The 27,672-nt window shown below is 41.9% G+C and overlaps 1 protein-coding gene across 3 annotated transcripts in view; it reads left to right on the top strand.

Moving 5' to 3' along the window:
• Nucleotides 1-27,672, top strand: part of faxdc2 (fatty acid hydroxylase domain containing 2) — a 113,505-nt gene that overhangs the window by 50,204 nt on the left and 35,629 nt on the right. For all 3 annotated transcript variants that reach the window (XM_073067044.1, XM_073067042.1, XM_073067043.1), the window contains one exon: nucleotides 3,216-3,337. In XM_073067044.1, the coding sequence (XP_072923145.1) occupies nucleotides 3,216-3,337 (122 nt within the window). The remainder of the gene's footprint in view (nucleotides 1-3,215; nucleotides 3,338-27,672) is intronic.

Genomic DNA, 27,672 nt, shown 5'->3' with positions numbered 1-27,672 from the left:
TCCATCATCAAGGCCACCCACAGTCCAGGCCATGCTCTCTTCTCACTACAACCATCAGGCAGGAGATACAGAGATGCGGAGCCTTAGGACCCACACCACCAGTTTCAGGAACAGTTATTACCTCTCAACCATTAACCTCCTGAACCAGCTTGGATAACTGCACTCACCATATCTCTGAACTCACTCCTCAGCTGACTCACTTTCAAGGACTCTTTACAACTCATGTTGTCTATTATTTTTATTTGCACTGTATATCTTTTTTTGCACGTTGATTGTTTGTTAGGCTTTTTATGTATAATTTTACATAAATTATATTGATTGTATTTTGTTGTTTTCCTGTAAATGCCTGCAAAAAATAATCCCAAGGTAGTATGTGTAGTAACGGTACCCTGTATGAGTTAGTAAAAAAAGCTTGGCAAACTGAAAGGTCTTAAAGTGGATAAGACACTTGGACCAAATGGACCACATCCAGTAGTCTTGAAAGAGGTTGCTGAATAGATAATGGATGCATTAGTCATGATCTTTCAGGAATGACTTGATTCTGGCATGGTCTTGGAGCACTGGAAAATTGCAAACGTCACTACACTCTTTAAGAAGGGAGGAAGTCAAAAAGGAGGAAGTTATAGGCCAGATAACTTAACCTCAGTGGTAGGGAAAGTGTTGGGAGTCCATTATTAAGGATGAGGTTTCAGGATACTTGGAGATTAATGATAAGTCAAAGTCATCATGGTTTCTGTAAAGAGAAATCTTGCCTGAGAAATCTGTTAGAGTTCTTTGAGGAAGTAACAAGCAGGGTGGACAAAGGAGAGGCAGTGGATGTCATTTACCTGGATTTCCAGAAGGCATTTGATAAGATGCCACAAATGAGACTGCTTAACAAGATAAAATCCTATGGTGTTACAGGACATATACTGGCATGGATAGAGGAGTGGGTGAAAGGCAGGAGGCAGCAAGTGGGATAAAGAGGGCCTTTTCTGGTTGGTTTCCAGTCACAACCGTGGTGGGTCTTATCAGCAAGAACGATGAGTCAGCTTACAGAGAGGAGGTGCAGCAGCTAACGGACTGGTGCAGAGCCAACAACCCGTCTCTTAATGTGAACAAAACAAAAAAGAGATGGTTCTTGACTTCAGGAGGGCACGGAGCGACCACTCCCCGCTGAACATTAATGGCTCCTCGGTAGAGATCGTAAAGAGCACCAAATTTCTTGGTGTTCACCTGACGGAGAATCTCACCTGGTCTTCAACTCCAGCTCCATAGCAAAGAAAGCCCAGCAGTGTCTCTACTTTCTGTGAAGGCTGAGGAAAGTCCATTTCCCACCCCCCATCCTCATCACATTCTACAGGGGCTGTATTGAGAACATCCTGAGCAGCTGCATCAATGCCTGGTTTGGAAATTGTACCATCTCAGATCGCAAGACCCTGCAGCAGATGGTGAGGTCAGCTGAGAAGATCATTGGGGCCTCTCTTCCCGCCATCACGGACATTTACACTACATGCTGCATCTGCAAAGGAAACAGGATTATGAAGGACCCCATTCACCCCTCATACAATCTCTTCTCCCTCCTGTCGTCTGGGAAAAGGCTCCGAAGCATTCGGGCTCTCACGACCAGACTATGTAACAGTTTCTTCCCCCAAGCTATCAGACTCCTCAATACCCGAAGCCTGGACTGACTCCTTGCCCCATTGTCCTGTTTATTATTTATTGTAATGCCTGCACTGTTTTGTGCACTTTATGCAGTCCTGTGTAGGTCTGTAGTCCAGTGTAGCTTTCTCTGTGTTGTTTTTTCTACATAGTTCAGTCTAGTTTTTGTACTGTCATGTAACACCATGGTCCTGAAAAACGTTGTCTCGTTTTTACAATGTACTGTACCAGCAGTTATGGTCGAAATGACAATAAAAAGTGACTTGACTTGAAAGAATATTACTGATGCCTTCACAATCTCTTCTGCTACCTCTTTCAGAACCCTGAGGTGTAGTGTATCTGTAATGTAGGCCTGTAATGTGCTGTAGATTTCTATGTTCTGTGTTCTAACCTATGCCTTCTAGTTCGGGTCTCACCGAATCTCAGTGTATAGAGCCTACTTGCATTTATCCTGTCGATATCCTCATAATTTTGTATACTTCTATGAAATCTCCCCTCATTTTCCTACGCTTAAGGGAATAAAGTCATAACCTACTCAACCTTGATCAGCTGAGGGATTGAGTTCAAGAGCCGAGAGAAAATGTTACAGCTGTACAAGACCCTGGTCAGACACCACTCGGAGTTCTGTGCTCAGTTCTGGTTGCTTCACTACAGGAAGGATGTGGAATCTATAGAAAGGGTGCAGAGGAGATTTACAAGGATGTTGCCTGGATTGGGGAGCATGCCTTATGAGAATAGGTTGAGTGAACTTGGCCTTTTCTCCTAGGAGCGACGGAGGATGAGAGGTGTATAAGATGATGAGAGGTATTGATCATGTGGATAGTCAGAGGCTTTTTCCTAGGGCTGAAATGGCTAACATGAGAGGGCACAGTTTTAAGATGCTTGGAAGTAGGTACAGAGAGGATATCGGGGGTAAGTGTTTTACGCAGAAAGTGATGAGTGTGTGTAATGGACTGCCGGTGACTGTGATGGAGGTGGATACAATAGGGTCTTTTAAGAGACTCCTGGATAGATACATGGAGTTTCGAAAAATAGAGGGCTATGGGTAATTTCTAAATTAGGTACATGTTTGGCACAGTATTGTGGGCCGAAGGGCCTGTATTGTGCTATGGGGTTTCCATGTTCTATGTTTCTAATCTCTCCCTATAGCACAGATCCTCAAGTCCTGGGGGGGCAATTTGCCAGAAATGGATAAGGTTGCCAGGGGACATAGTTGCTAAAGTGTCAGAGGTGGTTGAAACTGTGTAGGTTGTGAAAATTCAAACATGTAAAGCTGGGAGCAAATTAATGGTAGTATTAAATAATTAACTAGTTTCACCAGTCTAACCTGTGTCAATGTGAGAGTGCTGGGGACCCTGAACTATTTCCAATATCACCAGTCTAACCTATGTCAATGTGAGAGTGCTGCTGAACACTGAACTATTTCCATTTTCACCAGTCTAATCTGTGTCAATGTGAGAGTGCTGGTGACCCTGAACCATCTCCAGTTTCACCAGTCTAACTCGTGTTGATGTGAAAGTGCTGATGATCTTGAACCATTGTCAGTATTCAGTTGCCTTTTGTTTCATTACCAGGTGCTATGGTAATCCCAACCATCGCTTTCTGGTTGGTGAATGGACTTCTATTGATAGTGGATGTCACTGGGAAACCACAGCTGATTACACGTTACAGGATTCAAGCAGGGAAGACTGACCCGGTGAGACTACACAGGGTGTTGATTTAGTGGGGAGGGTGGTGTAGAGGAGTGGGCAAATGCTGGAAACAGACGGTTTTGTCCAATTCATCCATGCTGCATCCTTTCGCACCTGAAACATTCCAGTCCACACACCTGACCAAATTTTTTCTAACTGCCCATTCGGTGATTGGAAGCCTGAGAAGAAGTAGGTCAACCAGTTTCATCGATTGACTAGAAGAGGCAGCAACTTCCTTAGAAGGTTGGCGTCATTCAATGTTTGTAGTGAGATGCTGAAGATGTTCTATAGGTCAGTTGTGGAGAGCGCCCTCTTCTTTGTGGTGGCGTGTTGGGGAGGCAGCATTAAGAAGAGGGACGCCTCACGTCTTAATAAGCTGGTAAGGAAGGCGGGCTCTGTCGTGGGCAAAGTACTGGAGAGTATAACATCGGTAGCAGAGCGAAGGGCGCTGAGTAGGCTACGGTCAATTATGGAAAACCCTGAACATCCTCTACATAGCACCATCCAGAGACAGAGAAGCAGTTTCAGCGACAGGTTACTATCGATGCAATGCTCCTCAGACAGGATGAAGAGATCAATACTCCCCAATGCCATTCGGCTTTACAATTCAACCGCCAGGAGTAAGATATGTTAAAGTGCCGGGGTTAGGACTCAATGTATTTAAGTAAACTACTTAAGAACTTTTTAAAAGCTATTTATTAATGCTTTTTGAAAGGGTGATTTTAGATGCATATCATATTTTTACTGAGTTAAGTATTGTATGTAATTAGTTTTGCTACAATAAGTGTATGGGACATTGGAAAAAATGTTGAATTTCCCCATGGGGATGAATAAAGTATCTATCTATCTATCGTATCAGTTTCATCGATTGACTAGAAGAGGCAGCAACTTGCGGCAATTTGGTGCTTTGAACAGGGTTCAGGTTGATAGATAAAGACCATATGACCATAAGATATGGAAGCAGAATTAGGATATTTGGCCCAACGAGTCTGCTCTACTGTTTCTCAGACCCAGTCTCTTGCCTTCTCCCCATATTCCTTCTTGCCTTGACCAATCAAGAATCTATCAACCTCTGCCTTAAATATATTTTAAAAACTTGGCCTCCACAGCTAACTGTGGCAAAGAATTACACAGATTCACCACTCTGGCTAAAGAAATTACTTCTTATTTCCATTCTAAAAGGATGCCCCTCTATTCTGAGGCTGGGTCCTCTGATTTTAGACTCTCCCACTATAGGAAACATCTCCATGTCCACTCTATCAAGACCTTTCACCATGCGATAGGTTTCAATGAGATCACTTCCTTTCTTCTGAATTCCATTGAATACAAGCCCAGAGCCATCAAATGCTCTTCATATGACAAGCCATTCAATCCTGGAACTGGAGGAGGACTAATATCCTAGCAGGAAGGTTTGTTAATGCAGGACAGTGGGCTTTAAACTAGAATTGTAGGGGATGGAAACAAGAGTGCCAGAACCGTTAGTGGAGAGGTTGTGGAGGCAGATAGTTGTAAGATCTCAGACAAAGTTGAACATGGTGTGACTATTGTCTTTAACTGCATATATTTCAATACAAAAAATATTGTAGGAAAGGCGGATAATATTGCTGAAGATGAGGTAGCTGGTTTACAAACAGAGTCAATGTGTAATGAGGAGAGGCTGTTGATAGGGCAAAATTGCAGTCAACAGGATGAGTTGTAACATAAAAAGTGAACAAAATCGAAGAGTAAATACAAATCTAAGGTTGTTGTATTTGAATGCGCGCAGTATACAGAATAAGGTAGATGAACTTGCAGCTGTTACGTATTCAGGCAACAATAAATATAGATGAGATAGGCAAGGGTTTAACAACAAATAACATGTTTATTAAACACTGAAACAAACCCCCTCAAAAGTAAACAAACTCAAACATTGACCCGAATCCAGCTGCTGGCAGCTGTTCAAACAGTTCTTAATAGCGTTGCAGTCTCAAACAGTCTTTAAAGCGGTATTGAAAAAAAAGTTCTTTAAAGCGATATGCTGAAAGAAAACAGTTCTTTAGAACGGTATGCCGACAGTTCAAAAGCTCACGGTACTTTTAAAAGGAGAGACTTTTTAAAGCGATGTAAATTCTCTTCCACGTCGATGTCCTTCGATTCCCCGGTGTCGAACTTTCCCACGAAGAATTTTATAAAATATAATGGCTCAAAAGTACTGACCTTTCTTCCCACACTATTCTCAATCCTTTCTGGTCAACCCAGGGATTAACAACGAGAATAGTCAACGAAATCCTTCCGAATGAGGATCAAACAAGGTCGAACTTTTCCATCTTCGAAAATCGATTTTCCTCGATCTTTACCTTCCAAACTTTTGTTCACTCTCCATCAGCAAAGAAACCGTTGGCAGTGACCTTTTAAACTTTAGGCATTATATAAAACTTCATTTTTAACTAAACTGCGTCATCACATTAAATCACACAGTAACATGAAGTCATCTTGGCAAATCTAGCCACGAACTGCCCCACCTGACAGGGTGGGTCTTCCTTTTATACCCTGTAGAAAAAACCTGTCACATGATCTCTACTGGTGGGAAAATGACATCACTCCACCATCACAAGACCATTACCTCATGTCCAGTATAACTTCAACCCCAGTCACGTGACAAGGGTACCACTGTCACGTGTCACGGGTACGTAACACCTCCCTCCAAAAAAACATTTTTGGTCTGACAAGAACAAAAATTTTTAACAATTACTTACAAAAAAACAAATGTATAAATCATATAACATACACAATATATAATACAGTAGGAGTGTTACAATAAAAAAAAACCACTCCAAAAAAAAAATTACATTGTACATTCAACATCGAGATAGACAATCAGCAACCACATTATCTTTACCTTTAATATGAGTTATCACAATATTGTACTCTTGTAACATCAAACTCCAATTTAACAATCTTCTGTTTTTGTTTTTCATCTTACTCAGAAAAACTAACGGATTATGATCAGTGTAAACAATAAGTGGTTTTTGAGTTGTACCAACATATACCTCAAAATATTCTAAAGCCAAAACAAGAGATAACAATTCTTTCTCTATTGTTGAATAGTTTCTTTGATGCTTATTAAATTTCTTAGAAAAGTAAGCTACTGGATGATCAACCTCATCACCCTCATTCCTCTGCATCAATACTGCTCCCGCAGCTTCATCACTAGCATCTACAGCTAATGAAAAAGGTTATTCAAAGTCAGGTGCCTTAAGCACAGGTTGTTGACATATCATTGTTTTCAATTTTTCAAATGCTTCCTGACAAGACACTGTCCACACAAACTTTACATTCTTCTGCAGAAGATTAGTTAATGGAAGAGCAACATTAGCAAAATTCTTACAAAATTTTCGGTAATATCCTACCATTCCCAAAAATCTTCTGAGAGTTTTTTTCCCCGTCGGAGTGGGAATCTCTAAAATTGCCTGAACTTTTGCCTGAACAGGAGCTACCTTACCTTGACCTACAACATAACCAAGGTAAGTCACAGTGGCATGTCCAAATTCACTCTTGGCTAAATTAATAGTCAAGTTAGCTTTTGAAAGCTTTTCAAACAATTTCTCCACCGCAATTACGTGTGCTTCCCAAGTATCATTTCCTGTCACTAAATCATCAATATAAGCATCCGTATCTTTCAATCCCTGAATCACAGAATTAATCATCCTCTGAAAAGTACCTGGGGCATTCTTCATCCCAAATGGAAGAACATTATACTCATATAACCCAGATGGAGTTACAAATGCAGAAATCTCTCTACCTCTGTCCGTTAATGGAACACACCAATACCCTTTCAATAAATCAATCTTTGTAAGGAACTTTGCTTTTCCAACCTTATCTACACAATCATCTACTCTAGGAATTGGATATGCATCTGTCTTCGTTACAGCATTCACCTTCCTATAGTCCGTACAGAACCTAATACTACCATCAGGTTTTGGCACCATAACACATGGCGAACTCCAATTCGAGTTAGAATGTCTAATAATATCATTCTCTAACATGTATTCAATTTCTTTCTCAGCAAGTTCACATTTTTCCATGTTCATCCTATATGGATGTTGTTTAATAGGTTTGGCATCTCCAACATCTACATCATGTGAAGCTATAGTAGTCCTTCTCGGAACATCTGGAAACAAATCCTTATACTTAAAAATTAATTCCTTCATCTGTTGTTTCTGCTCTAGCTGTAAATGTGCTAATTTCTCATCCATATTTTCCAAAATGATCGAATTAGGTAACCTAACAGAAACAATGTTAGATTTAGAATGAAAGTCAGATGAATCATCTATCATGTTCCCAGTTAAATCAAACTCATTCTCACTAACCACAACAGTCACAGTATCAGATTGTTTCTCAAAATATGGTTTAATCATATTTATGTGGCAAAGTTGTGTTGACCTTCTGCGATCTGGAGTTTTTATTACGTAATCCACATCATTGATTCTAGACACAATTTCATAAGGTCCATGAAATCTAGCTTGTAAAGGATTTGTCTGCACTGGGAAAAGAACCAACACCTTATCTCCAGGCTTAAACATCCTCATCCTAGCTTCCTTATCATACCAAGTCTTCATTTTCTCCTGAGCCAACTTTAAATTTTCCTTGGCTAAACTACAAGCTCTATGTAACCTGTCCTTAAATTTCAAAACATAGTCCAACAAATTAGTATGCACTTCCTTACTAATCCACTTTTCCTTCAATAAAGCTAAAGGTCCTCTAACTCTATGCCCAAACACAAGTTCAAATGGACTAAAACCTAAAGATTCCTGTACCGATTCCCTTACTGCAAATAAAAGTAAGTTTATACTCTCATTCCAGTCACCTTCATTCTCCACACAATATGTCCTAATCATATTCTTGAGAGTAGAATGAAACCTCTCCAAAGCACCTTGCGATTCTGGATGGTATGCAGACGAAGTGATTTGCTTAGCTCCCAATTTATAAACTATCTGTTGAAACAATCCAGACATAAAATTACTACCTTGATCAGTTTGTATTTCCTTAGGCAATCCAAAATAAGTAAAGAATTTTATAAGAGCCTTCGTCACAGTTTTAGCTTTTATATTCCTAAGTGGTACTGCCTCTGGAAATCTAGACGAAGTACACATGATAGTCAACAAATACTGATAACCAGTTTTTGTCTTTGGTAATGGACCAACACAATCTACAATAACTTTAGAAAACGGTTCACCGAATGCTGGAATAGGTTGTAATGGAGCTACTGGTGTAACCTGATTTGGTTTACCCACAATTTGACAAGTATGGCACGTCTTACAAAACATCGCCACATCTTTTCTTAAACCAGGCCAGTAAAAATGTTTTAAAATCTTGTCCACAGTTTTCCTTACCCCTTGATGTCCTCCTAAAGGCACACTATGAGCTAAAGTCAAAATCTCATTCTGATAAACTTTAGGAACAACTACCTGATAAACAACATTCCATTCCTCACTTGCAGGAATTGTAGGCGACCTCCACTTCCTCATCAACACTCCTTTTTCCAAGTAATATCCTACTGACACCTTCTCAATTTCACTACCTAGTAAAGCTTGTTCCCTTAATTTTATAATCTCAGGATCTCTATTCTGCTCTGCTATCGTCTCCTTCCGAGACAGAGATAAATCTTCATAGTCAGACTTACTCCCAGAATCTTGTTCAAACAACGAAGGTAAGAAAGTCTCTGACACATCCTCAAAACTCACATCCTGAGTTGAACAGTCATGAGTAACAACCTCATTCTGCACATCAATTTTTTTAGCCATCGCTCTAGTCACAACACAGGAAGAATCTGTGTTAGAATTCACCTCTGGTTCCTCTGACTCCATTGTCAAATGCACTTCAGGAAAAACTTGTCCACCTGCCAAGTCATTACCTAACAATAAAGAAATACCCTTCACAGGTAAGCTATGCTGTAATCCTACTTTAACAAATCCTGTAACTAACCCTGACTTTAAATTTACTTCATGTAAATGTACAGGCATAAAATCACTTCCAACACCTCTTATGTAATTCACCTCACCAGTATCACTCTCTTCATTAAACTTCAACACACTATCTAACATCAGTGATTGAGAAGCTCCAGTATCCCTAAGAATTTTTATTGGCACCAGAGTAGATCCTTCTTTCAAGGATACAAACCCTTCAGTTATAAAATGATCATATCCCTTTCTAACTTTGTCAGACTCTAACAAATCCTCATTTGTGTTTACCAAACCCTGTAACTTTACAGGTGCTTCAGTATGTTGCACACAAGCATCTGGAACTGCTTCCTTCTCTTTCTTTTTCAATTTGAAACAGTTAGCTATTACATGGCCAGGCTTCTTACAATAGTTACAAATAAGACCAAACTGTCTTTCCTTCACAGGTTTTCCTTCCTCCTTACCTTTCTCATTAACCTCTGATTTAATTTCTAATTTACCTGGAGTCTCCATATTATTTTTCCTCTTGAAAATTCTACCCTGAGGAAATTTATTCTTATGGATTAAAACATACTCATCAGCTAATCTAGCACAGTCCTGCAATTTATCAGTATCCCTCTCATTTAAGTAGGTCCTTACTTCAACAGGAATGCTTCTTTTAAATTCCTCCATTAAAATCAGCTCTCTCAATGTATCATAGTCCTCATTTACATTTTTAGAAGAAACCCATCTCTCAAAACACATAGCTTTATCATAGGCAAATTCCACATAAGTCTTTTCCACAGACTTTTTCAAACTCCTGAATCTTTCCCTATACGCTTCTGGGACTAATTCGTATGCTTTGAGAATATTCGTTTTCACAATATCATAATCTAATGCTTGCGCAGCAGTTAAAGCTGTGTAAACTTGCTGTGCCTTGCCTTTGATCACACTCTGTAACAACACTGACCATTTATCTTTCGGCCACTCTGACATCCGAGCAATAGTTTCAAAATGTTGAAAATATCTTTCCACTTCTGTTTCACTAAATGGAGGGACCAATTTAATTTCTTGACTAGCAACAAACGGTTTTTTAGAATCAGCAGACTGTTTCTCAGACCTTAATTTCGCCATTGCATATTCAAAATCTCTTTGCTTTTGCTCAGCTTCCAATTTACACCTTTCTAACATCATTTGTTCGATTTGCAACTGCATCTCCAGATTACTTATTGGAAACGATTCTAAAATCGATTCTTCAAAAGCACCCGAAGCCACATAGTGAGACGCGATTTTTCTCTGTATTACAGCTTTTGATGTTGTCACCAAAATACCTCTAAGTTGCAACCTATTAGCAATCTCAGATACTTCAGTTTTTTTCGCCGTCGCTAACAAATCCGCGTCTGGCGAATCCAAAAACTCATCAATATTCATCGTTGCCGAATACCAACCACAAGTCAAACAAACAAAAAAAAAATCGAACAATCCCCGTTACCAAAACACCGATTCAAAATTCAAAAAGCACTTTAACTCAAACGATTCAATTCCGGACGCAGCCCCCATATTTAATGTTACGTATTCAGGCAACAATAAATATAGATGAGATAGGCAAGGGTTTAACAACAAATAACATGTTTATTAAACACTGAAACAAACCCCCTCAAAAGTAAACAAACTCAAACATTGACCCGAATCCAGCTGCTGGCAGCTGTTCAAACAGTTCTTAATAGCGTTGCAGTCTCAAACAGTCTTTAAAGCGGTATTGAAAAAAAAGTTCTTTAAAGCGATATGCTGAAAGAAAACAGTTCTTTAGAACGGTATGCCGACAGTTCAAAAGCTCACGGTACTTTTAAAAGGAGAGACTTTTTAAAGCGATGTAAATTCTCTTCCACGTCGATGTCCTTCGATTCCCCGGTGTCGAACTTTCCCACGAAGAATTTTATAAAATATAATGGCTCAAAAGTACTGACCTTTCTTCCCACACTATTCTCAATCCTTTCTGGTCAACCCAGGGATTAACAACGAGAATAGTCAACGAAATCCTTCCGAATGAGGATCAAACAAGGTCGAACTTTTCCACCTTCGAAAATCGATTTTCCTCGATCTTTACCTTCCAAACTTTTGTTCACTCTCCATCAGCAAAGAAACCGTTGGCAGTGACCTTTTAAACTTTAGGCATTATATAAGACTTCATTTTTAACTAAACTGCGTCATCACATTAAATCACACAGTAACATGAAGTCATCTTGGCAAATCTAGCCACGAACTGCCCCACCTGACAGGGTGGGTCTTCCTTTTATACCCTGTAGAAAAAACCTGTCACATGATCTCTACTGGCGGGAAAATGACATCACTCCACCATCACAAGACCATTACTTCATGTCCAGTATAACTTCAACCCCAGTCACGTGACAAGGGTACCACTGTCACGTGTCACGGGTACGTAACACAGCACAGTTGCAAATTGGCGGGTATGATATTGTAGGCATCACTGAATCATGGCTGAAAGATTATAGCTGGGGGCTTAATGTCCAAGGATACATACTGTATTGAAGGGACAGGCAGGAAGGCAGAGGGGGTGATGTTGTTCTGTTGGTAAAAAAATGAAATCAAATCATTAGAACGAGGTGCATAGGATTGGAAGGTGTTGAATCATTGTGGATGGAGCTAAGCTACTGCAAGGGTGAGAAGACCCTAATGGGAATTGTATATAGGCCTCCAAACAGTAGTAAGGATGTGGCCTACAAATTACAATGGGAGACAGAAAATGCATGCCTAAAGGGCAATGATAAAATAATCATGGGAAACTTCAATATACAGGTAGACTGGGAAAAAAATAGGTTTGTGCTGATTCCAGGAGGGGGAATTTTGAGTGCCTACGAGATGGTTTTTCAGAGCAGCTGGTGGTTGAGCCAACCAAAGGATCAGCTATTCTGGATTGTATGTTGTGTAAAGAAGCAGAATTGATTAGAGAGCTTAAGATAAAAGAACCCTTAGAGGAAAGTGATCATAATATGAATGAATTCACCCTGAAATTTGAGAAGGTGAAGCTGAAGTCAGACGTATCAGTATTACAGTGGAGTAAAGGGAATTACAGAGGCATGAAAGAGGGGTTGGGCAGAAATTATTGGAAAAGAACACTGGAAGGCAGGGATGATGGCAGAACAACAATGGCTGTAATTTCTGGAAGCAATTTGAAGGCACAGGATATTTACAGTTGCAAAAAACAGTTTGTGAACCCTTTGCAATTACCTGGCTTTTTCTATTAATTACTCATAAAATGTGGTTTAATCTTCATCTAAGTCAGGGTAATAATACAGTAAGACCATAAGATATAGGAGCAGAAGTAGGCCATTTGGCCCATCGAGTCTGCTCCGCCATTCAATCATGGGCAGATCGAATTCTTCCAGTCATTCCTACTCTTCTGCTTTCACTCCATTTCCTTTGATGCCCTGGCTAATCAAGAACCTATCTATCTCTGCCTTAAATACACCCAATGACTTGGCCTCCACAGCTGCTCGTGGCAACAAATTCCACAGATTTGTCACCCTCTGTCTAATTTCTCCACATCTCAGTTCTAAAAGGATGTCCTTCAATCCTGAAGTCATGCCCTCTTTTCCTAGAATCCCCTACTATGGGAAATAACTTTACCATATCTAAATATAGCTTACTATCTTTTCTTTCAGTTAGTCCTGATGAAGGGTCTTGCCCCGAAATGTCAACTGTACTTTTTCCTATAGATGCTGCCTGGCCTGCTGTGTTCCACCAGCATTTTGTGTGTGTTGCTTGAATCTCCAGCATCTGCAGATTTCCTCGTGTTTGCGTTTTTAAATTCACTACTGCGAAGCCTCTTCCAGCGATGCCTACACTGAAGAAGTTTAAATCTTCTCTTCAACTGGAGTTTAGTGAAACCCTCTCTCACTGCTCCCCATCTATAACTTCTTCGGCCCTTCAACTTTACTACCACATTTTGAACCAGACCAGTTACTGCAGCCATATATCCTTCCTTGGAAAGTGTCTCTGCTGCCAACTTACTCCAGTTGGCTTCAGGATTCGTTCTTGAGCTTCTCAAATTGGACCTTCTGAGGATCCCAGGTACTCACGTTTAATTGACTCTGCCTCCCGTTGTTTCTCCCATTGAGCTCAGAGGGCGACACTGTCTGCCATGAGGAGCTACCTGGCATCCCTAACCAAGTCCTTCCACGCCTCCGGGACACTCCAGGTTAATCGCGACTGGAATGTAGGACCTATATTATAGGTGATAAGTCAACTATAAGTTACTTATAAGTGGCTAATACACTCAATTTTGTTTCTAAAAGGGTTTATCTAACGAATTTAGTATTAAACACACAGCGCACATTTTCCTCTCATGAATATAGTGATAAGTCAATTATAACTCACTTATAAGTAAATAACATCATAACATTTTAAGTAACGTTTGGATCTTAAACACACAGTGCATATTCTCCTCGTATGAACATATAAAATCATTGCAACACATCAGTGAGAGGACAAGGTAAGGGCCGGAGGTCCCCATACCAGGGCCACAGCGGTCGCAGTCTGGAGACAGCAACCGACTGAGCGAGGAGTGCGACAGGGCGCGCACCCACCTGCCCCCCTTGTAGGTAGGTCGGATCTATCGGCCGACAAAAGTTTGGCTCGAGGGATGACTTTCAGTAGATCACAGTGAGGCAGCTGCTCTGCTACTTACGAAACCCTGAGCCCGAATTAGGTCGTCTGCGAATATTTTAGCACTGGGTTCCCCACAAAATATGCGGTGTGCTAAACAGGTTTAGAGGCGGCGCCCCTCCGTCCGCGCTCCAGGCGAGAAGCAACGGCACTTCTCACCGGCCGCACGAGGTGGCCAGTTACCCGAGACCAACCAGTGATCCCTGGCGCGGGGGTATCACGGCGATTAGGCGACTGATGATCTCGTGTGGGTAATGACTTTGCGTGCGTAGTGACCTCCCGTGCGTTCAAGTTCAACAGTGGGCGTGACAGGGAATGAGGAAAGATACAGCTGATTCATATCGTTTTATATCGCCAAATCATATCGTTCCCTCACGGCCTGGTAGCACGTGCTTTGTGACCTGGTGGTTGGGGACCACTGGCATAGTGGTATCAGCGATGGACTTTGGGGCGGAAGGTTCCGAGTTCGAATCCAGCCATCTCTCATGCACGCTTTCCATCTGTGCTGGGTTGAGTGTCGAGCTGGTAACTCGTCCACATAAAAAAGAAACTGCCTGCTACAGAAACATCAACAGCAAATAGTTGATGGCCTATGCTCTCTCATGAGTTGAAAGTCAATTTCTCTCCATTAATACCCTAGTCCAAATCATTGACGTACATTGTAAAAAGCAGAAGTCCCAACACTGACCCCTGTGGAACTCCACTGGTAATCAGCAGCCAGCCAGAATAGGATCCCTTTATTCCAACACTCTGTTTTCTGCCGACCAGCCAATGCTCCACCCATCAGGTCCAGGAGATTTATCCACCCCTGGACCATTAAGCTTCCTGAGTACCTTCTCAGTTGTAATTTTCACTGCACATACTTCACTTCCCTGACACTCTTGAATGTCCGGTATACTGCAGATATCATCCACTGTGAAGACTGGTACAAAATATGCATTCAGTTCCTCTGCCATCTCTGATTACAATATCTCCAGCATTATTTTGTATTGGTCCTATATCTACCCTTGTCTCTCTTTTGCCCTTTATATACTTAAAATAGCTTTTAGTATCTTCTTTGATACTAGGCGCCAGCTTCCTCTCATAATTCACCTTTTCCTTCCGACTGACATTCTTAACTTCCTTCTGCAAGTTTTTAAAAGCTCCTCAAGCCTCTGTCTTCCCACTAGCTCTGGTTTCCTTTTATGCCCTCTCTTTTACTTTGATTTTGGCTCTGACTTCATTTGTCAGCCACAGTAGTGTCCTTCTTCCATTTGAAAATTTCTTCTTATTTGGAATGTATCTGTTTTGCACTTCCCTCATTTTTCTCAGAAACTCCAGCTCTGCCGTTTTCCTGCCAGTGTCCCTTTTCAGTCAACTTCGGCCAGTTCCCCTCTCATGCCATTGTAATTTCCTTTATTCCACTGAAATACCAATACATTGGATTTTATTTTTCCCTCTGAAATGTCGATGTGAACTGGATCATATCATATCACATCATATCACTGTTCCCTAAGGGTTCCTTAATCTTAAGCTTTCTTATCAGCTCTGGATCACTGCACAACACCCAATAGACGAACATTATCTGCCTAAGCTAATGAAACGCCCTGGTTTGTGTGGATGTTGTGACATTTGCTACTCTGTTACAAATTAATGCCATGGTATATCACACAGTGCACTGCATGTGATTAAAAGAATTATATTTATGAATCTTAACTAAAGAATAACAAATGGAAAAGGGCCCATTCTAATTAAACAGTCAAATGTGCACAAGTTGGAGCTCATCTTGAACTTCTTTGTTACTCGCGCACTGGGCCCTCGGTCAGTGTGAAAGCACACTCCACCCTCTGAATGTTGCTCACAATCTATCTCGAACAAGCAAGTCTCCCACAGGATTGTATGCTACGACCTGTTCTTCCCAGTGTCTTCTCTCTCCATCTCCTCTCAAACAAAAAACCCCCAAGCCTAACCTTAGTGTCCCTCACCAGAGAAACCTCCCCTTAATCTGACCGTCCTCTTTGGATGGCACACATTTCCCCTCCATCTCCTATCTTAAAGAATAACCCAAACATAAGCTGAAAACAAGCAGCTCTCACAGAACAGCACAAACTGAAATACATACAACATAACAGTAAAAAATATGAATCACACATTACACTAATAACACACAAACAATTGTACTTCTCGTCAATACTGAGTACACCATGTAAACAATCACAGTCTAGGTTCAAAAAAGTATGTGAACCTCTGGGGCATTGCCTTCTACAAAAGCTATTTGTAGTCAGGTGTTCCAATCAAGGAGATCAGATTGGAGGTGTGGGTTGGAGAGGTGTCCTGCCCTTTAAAAAAAGATACACAAAGTCAGGTTGCTGACAGGGCCTGTTCTCCTCAGGAAAGATCTGCTTTTGAGTACCATGCCTCAATCAAAACAACTTTCAGAGGATCTTAGAAAAAGAATTGTAGAGATGCATGAAGCTGGAAAATGCTACAAAAGCATTTCTAAAGACTTGAATTTTCATCAGTCCACAGTAAGAAATTGACGATAAATGGAGGAATTCAGTACTATTGCTACTCTCCCTAGAATTGGGCATTCTGCAAAGATCACACGGAAAGCACAACATACAATGCTGAAGGAGGTGGAAAAATATCCCAAAAGCTAACAATAAAAGACCGCAGAAAGCTCTAGAACTTGCTAACGTCTCTGTTTATGTGTTCATGATAAGAAAACCACTGAACAAGTATGGTATTCATGGACAACACCATGGAGGAAACCACAGCTCTCCAAAAACAATCATTGCTGTGCATCTCAAGTTTGCAGAAGACCTTCTGGATGTTCCATGGTGCTTCTGGCACAATGTTCTGTGAACAGAGGAGACAACAGTTGAACTTTTTGGTAGAAAAGCACACGATGTTTGGAAGTAAAAGGGCACTGCACACCAACACCCAACAGCTTATCCCAACTGTGAAGCATGGCAGAAGGGGCATCATGTTTTGAGGCTGCTTTGCTGCCTCAGGGCAGGGACAGCTCATAATTCCTTGAGGGAACAATGAATGCAAAATTGTATCAAGACATTTTACAAGAGAATGTCAGGATAGTGGTCTATCACATGAAGGTTAATAGAAGTTGGATGAGACAATGATCGGAAACACAAGAGTAAATAAACAACAGAATGGTTTACAAATAAGAAAATTCATAGTTTGGAATATCTAAGTCAAAGTCCAGACCTTACCCCAACTGAGGTGCTGTGGCATGACTTGAAGAGGGCTGTTCATGCAAGGTATCTGATCAATATTGATGGACTGAAACAGTTTTATCTGGAGGAATTGTTTAAAATTCCTTCTTGCTGTTGTGCAAGGCTGATCAGCAGCTACAGGAAATGTTTGGTGGAGGTTATTACAGCTGAAGGAGGTTCAGAAGCTTATTAAATATCATGGTTCACATACCTTTTCTAGCCTGGACTGTGAATAATTAAACAATATATTCAGTAAAGACATGAAAAGTACAGTTGTTTGTGTGTTATTAGTTTAGGTAGATTGTGTTTGTCTATTATTGTGACTTAAATGAAAATCAGACCACATTTTGAGTAATTTCAGACAGGTGATTCTGTGGACACAGGAAAGAAACTCGGATGGTAGTTTGCTTCCCAGGTGCCAGGGTCCGGGATGTTTCTGATCGCGTCCAAGATATCCTGCGGTGAGAGGGAGAACAGCCAGAGATGGTGGTACATATTGGTATCAATGACATAGGTAGGAAAAGGGAAGAGGTCCTGAAAGAAGACTACAGGGAGTTAGGAAGGAAGTTGAAAAGCAGGACCCCAAAGGTAGTAATCTCAGGATTACTGCCTATGCCACACGACAGTGAGAATAGGAATAGAATGAGGTGGAGGATAAATACGTGATTGAGGGATTGGAATAGGGGACAGCGATTCAGATTTCTGGATCATTGGGACCTCTTTTGGGATGGGTGTGACCTGTACAAAAAGGACAGGTTGCACTTGAATCCCAGGGGGACCAATATCCTGGCGGGCAGGTTTGATAGAGCTGTTGGGGAGGGTTTAAACTAGTTTGGCAGGGGTGTGGGAATCAGAATGTGAGTGCAGGGATTAAGGTAGAAGGACAAGGGCATGATGCTAAGAGTTCTGAGTTGATGAGGAAGGACAGGCAGGGGACAGAACATAATTGCAGCCAGTTAAAGGGGTTGAAATGTGTCTATTTCAATGCTAGGAGTATTAGGAACAAGGAGGATGTACTTAGAGCATGGATTAGTACGTGGAACTACGATGATGTGGCCGTTACTGAAACTTGGTTGGAGGAAGGGCAGGATTGGATGATGCAGGTCCCAAGGTTCAGGTGTTTTAAAAGGAATAGGATGGGAGGTAGAAAAGGTGGGGGGAGTGACATTGCTGGTCAGGGATAGTATCATGGCTATAGAAAGGGAGGACGCTGCAGAAGGAGTGTCCACGGAGTCAGTCTGGGTGGAAGTCAGAAGTAGGAAGGGATCAATCACTATGCTGGGAGTAGTCTGTAAGCCCCCAAATAGCCCTCAGGACACCGAGGAGCAGATAAGCAGGCAGATTTTAGAATGGTGCAGGAAATACAGAGTAGTAGTTATGGGAGATTTCAACTTCCCTCATGTTGACTGGCACCTCCTGAGTGCAAGGGGGATAGATGGGGCTGAATTTGTCAGGTATGTTCAAGAGGGATTCCTGACACAGTATGTGGACCGGCCGACGAGAGGTGAGGCTATACTGGATCTAGTTCTGGGTAATGAACCTGGCCAGGTGACAGACCACTTGGTGGGGGAGCATTTTGGTGAGAGTGACCACAACTCCTTTAGCTTCAGCATAGCTATGGAAAGGGATAAAATCAGACAAAATGGTAAAGTGCTTAACTGGGGAAGGGCTAACTTTGAAGGGATGAGGCAGGAACTAGCGAGAGTAAATTGGAAACAGATGTTCAATGGGGAAAGCACAGAAGTAATGTTGGAGAAGTTTAGAGACCACTTGAGCTGGGTTCAGGATAGGTTTGTCCCACTGAGGCAAGGAAAAAATGGTAGGAAAAGGGAACTGTGGCTGATGAAACATGTGAGGCAACTTGTCAAGAAGAAAAAGGAAGCATATGTTAGACATAAGAAGCAGGAAGTAGGAGAGGCTTATGAGAAATATAGGGTAGCCAGGAAGGAGCTAAAGAAAGGACTTAGGAAAGCTCGAAGGGGGCATGAGAAGGCCTTTGGCATGTAGAATTAAGGAGAACCCCAAGGCGTTCTATGTGTATGTGAAGAATAGGATGATGAGAACGAAGATGGACCACTAAAGAATAAAGAGGGCAACATGTGCCTGGAAGCGGAGGAGGTTGGGGAGGTCCTAAATGAATACTTTGCTTCAGTATTCACAAGTGAAAAGGATCTTGATCAGGATGAGGTCAAAGTAGAGCAGGCCTGTGTGCTGGACAACGTGGAGGTTAAGGAAGAAGAAGTGCTGGATCTTCTTAAAAACATTAAGATTGCTAAATCCCCAGGGCCGGATATGATACACCCCAGGTTGTTGTGGGAATTAGCTATGATCTTTGGAACCTCTTTGACTGCAGGGGAACTGCTGGAGGACAGGAAAATGGCAAATGTAGTTCCCTTGTTTAAAAAAGGTAATAGGGAGAAACCTGGGAACTATAGACCGGTGAGTCTTATGTCGGTGGTATGCAAACTACTGGAAAGGATTCTGAAGGATAGGATCTACGAGCATTTGGAGAAGTAGTCTACTCATGGATAGTCAACATGGCTTTGTGAAGGGAAGATCGTGCCTCACAAGCCTGATTGAGTTTTTTGAAGAGTTAACAAAAGAAATTGATGAGGGTAGGGCAGTGGATGTGGTCTACATGGACTTTAGCAAAGCATTTGACTAGGTCCCTCATGAGAGACTCATCCAGAAAGTCATGAGGCATGGGATAAGTGGAACCGTGGCTGTTTGGATAAAAAATTGGCTTAAAGGAAGAAAGCAGAGGGTAGTTGTGGAAGGAAAGTATTCTGCCTAGAGGTCGGTGACTAGTGGAGTGCCGCAGGGATCTGTCCTGGGACCCCTGCTATTTGTGATTTTTATAAATGACGTGGATGTAGAGGTGGAAGGATGGGTGAGTAATTTTCTGGATGACACGAAGATTGGAGGAGTTGTAGATGGAGCTGTGGGTTGTCGAAGGTTACAAGAGGATATAGACAGGCTGCAGAGTTGGGCAGAAAACTGGCAGATGGAGTTCAATCCGGACAAGTGTGAGGTGATGCATTTTGGAAGGACAAACCAGAAGACTGAGTACAGGATTAATGGTCAGTTACTTAAGAGTGTGGATGAACAAAGGGACCTTGGGGTTCAAATCCATACATCCCTCAAGGTGGCTGCGCAGGTTGATAGGGTAGTTATGAAGGCCTATGGGATGCTAGGCTTAATGAACAGGGGGATTGAGTTCAAGAGTAGAGAGGTCATGTTGCAACTCTACAAATCTTTGGTGAGACCGCACTTAGAGTATTGTGTTCAATTCTGGTCACCTCATTATAGGAAGGATGTGGAAGCTATGGAGAGGGTGCAGAGGAGATTTACCAGGATGTTGCCTGGTTTGGAGAACAAGTCATATGAAGCAAGGTTAGCAGAGCTGGGACTTTTCTCTTTGGAGCATAGAAGAATGAGAGGGGACTTGATAGAGGTCTACAAGATTATGAGAGGCATAGATAGGGTGGATAGTTACCTGTTTCCCAGGGTACCAGTAGCAAACACCAGAGGGCATATGTACAAAATTAAGGGAGGGAAGTTTAAGGGAGACATCAGGGGTAAGTTTTTTACACAGAGGGTTGTGAGTGCCTGGAATGACTCAGCAGGGATGGTGGTGGAGGCTAAAACATTAGGGATATTTAAGAGCCTCTTGGACAGGCACATGGATGAAAGAAAAATAGAGGGTTATGGGGTAGTATGGGTTTAGTACTTTTTTTTAAGGATTATATGGGTCGGTACAACATGCAGGACTGAAGGGCCTGTACTGTGCTGTAGTGTTCTATGGTTCTGATTAATGTAGGAAACCAGCAAAGGATTCACAAACTTTTTCATGTAGCTGTACATCCCAAGGAGGAAGAAGCCGACATCAAAGCAAATGAGAGGGCATATAATAGAGCAAAAATTAGTAGGAAGTTAGAGGATTGGAGAGCTTTTTAAAAACTAACAGACGGTCGGATACGTAAAATGTAAAAGAGATGTGAGGGTGTATATCAGACCACTGGAAAACTATGCCGGAGAGGTGGTAATGGGGACAATGAAATGGTGGACTGAATAAGCATTTTGCATCAGTCTTCACTGTTGAAGACACTAGCAATATGGTGGAAGTTCCAGATGTCAGTAGTCATGAAGTGTGTGAAGTTACCATAACTAGAGAGAAGGTTCTTGGGCAACGAAAAGGTCTGAAGGTAGACAATTCACCTGGACCAGATGTTGTACACCCCAAGGTTCTGGAAGACATGGCTGAAGAGATTGTGGAGGCATTAGTAATGATCTTTCAAGAATCACTAGATTCTGGAATGGTTAAGAAAGTAAGAAATATGGGCAGGGTAGGCCATCTGGCCTTCTGTGCCTGCTCCACCATTCAATAAGATCATGGCTGATCTGGCCATTTACTCGTCTCCATCTACCTGCCTTTTCCCCATAACCCTTAATTCCTCTACTATGCAAATATCTATCCAACCTTGCCTTAAATATATTTACTGAGGTAGCCTCCACTGCTTCATTGGACAGAGAATTCCACAGATTCACCACTCTCTGGGAAAAGCAGTTCCTCCTCATCTCTGTCCTAAATCTACTCCCACAAAGCTTGAGACTATGTCCTCTAGTTTTAGTCACACCTGTCAGTGGAAACAATTTTCCTGCCTTTATCTTGTCTATCCTTTTCATAATTTTATATGTTTCTGTAAGATCTCTCATTCTTCTGAATTTCAGCTCAATCTCTCCTTATAGTCTAACCCCATCATCTCTGGAATCAACCTGGTGAACCCTCTCTGCACCATCAAAGCCAATATATCCTTCCTCAAGTAAAGAAACAAAAACTGTACACAGTACTCCAGGATTGGCCTCACCATTACCTTGTACAGTTGCTTTTAAATTCAATCCCTCCAGCAATGAAGGCCAATATTCCATTTGTCTTCTTGATAGCCTGATGCACCTACAAACCAACCTTTGGTGATTCATGCACAAGCACTCCCAAGTCCCTCTGTAATTTTTTTACTATTTAAATAATAACCTACTCTTTCATTTTGCTTCCAAAGTAGATGACCTCTTGTGGATTTACCAACATTGTACTCCATCTGCCAGATCCTTGCCCAGTCACTTAACCTATCTATATCTGTCTGCAGGCTCTCCATATCTTCTGCACAATTTGTTTTTCCATTCAATTTAGTAGCATCAGCAAACTTGGATACACTACTCTTCCAGATTGTTAATGTATATCATCAACATTTGTGGGCCCAGCACCAACTCCTACGGCACACTGCTCACCACTAATTGCCAACCAGAGTAACACCCATGTATCCCAATTCTTTGCTTTCTATTAGTTAAGCAATAATCTATCCATGCCAATACTTCACCCCCAATTCTATACATCCTTATCTTATGGATAAGTCTTTTATATGGACCCTTATTTAATGTCTTCTGGAAATCTAAGTAAATAACATCTGTCTGTTCCTCTCTATCTACCGCGCTCATTATATCCTCAAAGAACTCCAGTAAGTTTGTCAAACACGACCTGCTTTGCTGAATTCATGCTGTGTCTGCCTGATGGATCCATTTATTTCCGGCAGGTAGGAGGCTACCTAGGCGGGAGATAAGGTATTGCTCCATCGACCTGCATGTGGCCTCATCTTGACATGTTTCCGTTTCGCCAAACACTGGCGCTCAGTCCTCCAGCAGAGGTGGGAGACCATTTCACTGAACACCGGCGCTCAGTCCTCCAGCAGTGGCGGGATCTCCCTTTGGCCACACACTTCAATTCCACAGACCACTCCCACTCCCACTCCGATATGTCTGTCCATGGCCTCCTCTACCGTCAAGATGCGGCCACACGCAGGTCGATGGAGCAATACCTTATCTCCCGCCTAGGTAGCCTCCTACCTGCCGGCATGAACATTCAACTCACAGACCTCCGTTGATACCCCTGCCCCCCCCCTTTACCCCGTCCCTATCTATAATTTTAGTCTGGTTCTCTTTCTCTCTCTTTTTCCCCCCTCACTATGATCTCCCCCCAGCCCTACCGTTCTTTCTCTTTTATTTCCCATAATTCTCCACCTTCCCCCTAGCCCATTTCCCTCCAGCCTATCACTTCCCAGCTCTCTACTTCATCCCTCCCCCCACTTCTTATCCTCCCTCGACCATCCCATGTTACTTCACTCCTGATGAAGGGTTTCGGCCTGAAACGTCGTCACTACCTCCTCCCATAGATGCTGTCTGGTCTGCTGAGTTCTGCCAGCATTTTGTGAAATTATAAGCCAGTTTGTCTTACCTCAGTGGTTGGGAAAGTGTTGGAGTCTGTTATTAAGGATGAGGTTTCGAGGTATTTGGACTCTTAACAATAAAATTATCCAAGTCGACATGGTTTCTGTAAAGGGAAATCTTGCCTGACAAATTTTTTTACAATTCTTCGAGGAAGTAACAAGTAGGTTGAACAAAGGAGAGACAGTGGATGTCATTTCTTGGATTTTCCGAAGGCGTTTGATAAGGTGCCACACATAAGGCTGCTTAACGAGATAAAATCCTATGGCATTACAGGAAAGATACTAGCATGGTTAGCAGAATGGCTGACAGGCAGGAATCAGCATGTGGAAATAAAAAAGGCCTTTTTGGCTGGCTGCCAGTGACTAGTGTGTTCCTCATGGGTCTTTACTGTGACTGCTACTTTTCAGATTGTTTGTGAATGATTTGGTGGCTTTGTGGCAAAGTTTGTGGATGATTCAAAGATAGGTGGAGGTGTAGGTAGTGCTGAGGAAGCAATGCAATTTTAGACAAATTGGAAGAATGGGCAAAGCAATACAGATGGAATACAATGTTGGGAAATGTACGATAATGCATTTTGGTAAAAGAAACAATACTGTAGACAATTATCTAAATGAGGAGAAGGTTCAAACATCAGAGGTGCAGAGGGACTTGGGGTTCCTTGTGCAAGGCTCCCAGAAGTTTTGGCATTTATATCAAGGGGAATAAAATATAAAAGCAAAGAGATAAGGCTGAGCCTTTATAAATCAATAGTCAGGCTACATTGGAGTATTATCAACAGTTTGGGGCCCCACATGTCAGAAAGGATGTGTTTTCATTGGAGAGAGTCCAGAGGAGGTTCACGAGGATGATTCCAGGAATTAAGGGGTTAACTTTGAGGAATGATTGGCAGGTTTGGGCCTGTACATGATGGAATTTAGAAGAATGTATGGGGATCTCATTGAAACCTACTGATTGTTAAAAGGACTAGATAAGTTGGATGTGGCGAGGATGTTTCCTTTGGTGGGGGTATCCAGAGCTAGAGTCCACAGCCTCAGAATTGAGGGGGTGACCCTTTAGAACAGATGTAAGGAGGAGTTTTTTTAGCCAGAGTGTAGTAATCTGCGGAATGCTCTGCCACAGACTGTGGTGGAGGCCAAGTCTGTACATATATTCAAGGCAGAAGTTGATCTTTTCCTGATCAGTCAGGGCATCAAAGGATATAGCGAGAAGGCAGGTGTATGGGGCTGAGTGGGATCTGGGATCAGCCATGATGGAATGGGCTAAATGGCCTAATTCTGCTCCTACGTCATATGGTCACATGGTCTTATTTCATCATCTAAATCATTGATATACACCATAAAAAGAAGCAGTCCCAATACCGATCCCTGCGAAGCTGGTCATTGGCCGCCCCGGAAAAGAATGTATTTATTCCCACTCATTACCTCCTACCAATCAGCCAATGATCTAACCATGCCAGTAATCTTCCTGCAATAGCATGGGCTCTTAATTTGGTAAGCAGTCTCAAGTGTGACACTTTTTCAAAGGCCTTCAAAAAAAAATCCAAATATATGATATCCACCGCATCTTCCTTTTACCTATCCTACTTGTAATCTCCTCCAAGAATTCCAACAGGTTCGTCAGGCAGGATTTTCCCTGAAGGAAACCATGCTGACTTTGTACTGTCTTGTCCTGGTGTCACCAAGTACTCTATCACTTCATCCTTAACAATTGACTCCAACGTCTTCCCAACCACTGAGGTCAGGCTAACTGGTCTATAATTTCCTTTCTGTTACCTTCCTCTTTTCTTTATGAGTGGTGTGATATTTGCAGTTTTTCAGTCCTCCAGAAACATGCCAGAGTTCAATGATTCTTGAAAGATCGGTCCTAATGCCTCCACAATCTCTTCCACTACCTCTTTCAGAACACAGTGAAGACTGGTGTAAAAAGACATGATGCATGGTGTTACAGGAAAGATTCTAGCATGGATAAAGCAGTGACTGATTGGCAGGAAACAAAGAGTGGAAATAAAGGGAGCCTTTTCTGGTTGGCTGCCGGTGACTAGTGGTGTTCCACAAGAGTTTGTGATGGGACTGCTAGTTTTTACTTTTAATTTCAATGATTTGGATAACAGAATTTATAACTTTGTAACATAGTTTGTTGGTGATACAATGATTGATGGGGGGGTAGGCAGTTTTGAGGAAGTAGAGAGGCTACAGAAGGACAGGCAGATTAGAAGAATAGGCAAAGAAATGGCAGATGGAATACAGTGTCATAAGTGTTTGGTCATGAACTTTGGTAGCAGAAATAAAAGCTTATACTGCTTTCTAACTGGAGAAAATTCAAAAACTTGAGGTGCAAAGGGACTTGAGTCCTCATCCAGGATTCCTTAAAGGTTAACTTGCAGGTTGAATTGGTGGTGAGGAAGACAACTTTAATGTTTGCATTGATTTCAAGAGGATTAGAATATAAAAGGAAGGATATAAAGTACTGGTGAGGTTCACAGAATGTTATGAGCAGTTTTGGGCCCTTATCTTAAGGTTGTATACATTCTTTGATAATAAATGTACTTTGAAATCTTTGAAGTCTTATCTGAGAAAGGATATGCTGAGTTTGGAGAGGGTTCAAAGAGCTTCATGAAAATAATTTCAGGATTGAATGACATGTCATATGAAGAGCATGTGATGGCTGTGGGCCTGTATTCACTAGAATTGAGAAGAATGAGGGGTGATTTCATTGAAACCTATTGAATGGTGAAAAGTCTTGATAGAGTGGATATGGAGAGTCTAAGACCAGAAGGCACAGCCTCAGAATAGAGGGCCATCCATATAGAATGGAGATGAGGAAGAATTTCTTTAGCCAGAGAGTGCTGAATCTGTGGAATCCATTGCCACAGGCAGCTGTGGAGGCCAAGTCATTGGGTTTATGTATGGCAGAGATTGATAGATTCTTGATTAGTCAGGGAATGAAGGAAGGAGCTTGGGGCTGAGAGGGAAAATGGATCAGTCATGATGAAATGCCATAGCAGACTTGATGGGCCAAAAGCCCTAATTCTGCTCCTCTATCTTATGGTCTTATGATCATTGAGTTCAGGAATGGGGGTGGTGCACATGATCCTGGCTACATCTATGATGTTCAGATTGAAAGGATTGAGAGCTTCATGTTCTAAGAGTGAACATCACCAATAGCCTGTCCTGGTCTAACTACATTGGTGCAATGGCTAAGAAACCTCTACTTCCTCATGAGGCTGAAAATATTTTGCATGTTCACATCAACCGTCACCAATTTTTATCAATGCACTACAGAAAGCATCCTATCTGGAAGCATCACAGCTTGGTACTGCAACTGCTCCGCACATGACTACAAGTAACTGCAGAGAGTTGTGGACACAGCTCAGCACATCACAGAAACCAGCCTCCCCTCCCTGGACTCTGTTTACTTTTCTCACTGCCTCAGTAAAGCAGTCACCGTTGTCAAAGACCTTACCCATTCTGGACATTTTCTCTTCTCCCATGTTCCACTGAGATGAAGGTACAAAAGCCTGAACATGTACAGTACCACCAGGCTTAATGATGCCTTCTACCCTGCTGCTATCAGACTATTGAATAGGTCCCTAGTACAATAAAATGGACTCTTGAACTCACAAGCTACTTCATTATCACCTTGCACCGTATTGTCTACCCGCACTGTACTTTCTCAGTAATTGTAATACTTTATTCTGGATTCTGTTATTGTTTTCTCTTGTACTACCACAATGCACTGTGTAATGATCTGATCTCTATGAATAATGTAAGACCATAAGGTATAAGAGCAGAATTAAGCCATTTGGACCATCACATCTGCTCTGCCATTTCATCATGGCTGATCCAATTTTCCTCACAGCCTCAATTTCCTGCCTTCTCCTCATATACCACCACGCCATGACCAATCAAGAATATATCAACCTCTTCCTTAAATATACATAAAGATGCCTCCAAAGCTGTCTCTGGCAAAGAATTCTACAGATTCACCACTCTCTGGCTAAAGAAATCCCTCCTCATCTCTGTTCTAAAAGAACACCTCTCTATTCTGAGGCTGAGACCTCTGGTTTTGGTCTCCCCCACCCTAGAAGCCCAGAGTCATCAAACCCTCTTCAGATGACAAGCCATTAAATTTTGGAATAATTTTTGTGATCTTCCTTTGAACCCCCTCCAGTGTTAGTACATGTTTTCTAAGATAAGGGGCGCAAACCTGTTCACAATACTCCAAGTGAGGTCTCACTAGCCCTGT

Source organism: Hemitrygon akajei, chromosome 15 (genome assembly GCF_048418815.1).
Source record: "Hemitrygon akajei chromosome 15, sHemAka1.3, whole genome shotgun sequence".
Taxonomy (NCBI): Eukaryota; Metazoa; Chordata; class Chondrichthyes; order Myliobatiformes; family Dasyatidae; genus Hemitrygon; species Hemitrygon akajei.
This window is presented reverse-complemented; position numbering and strand designations above follow the sequence as displayed.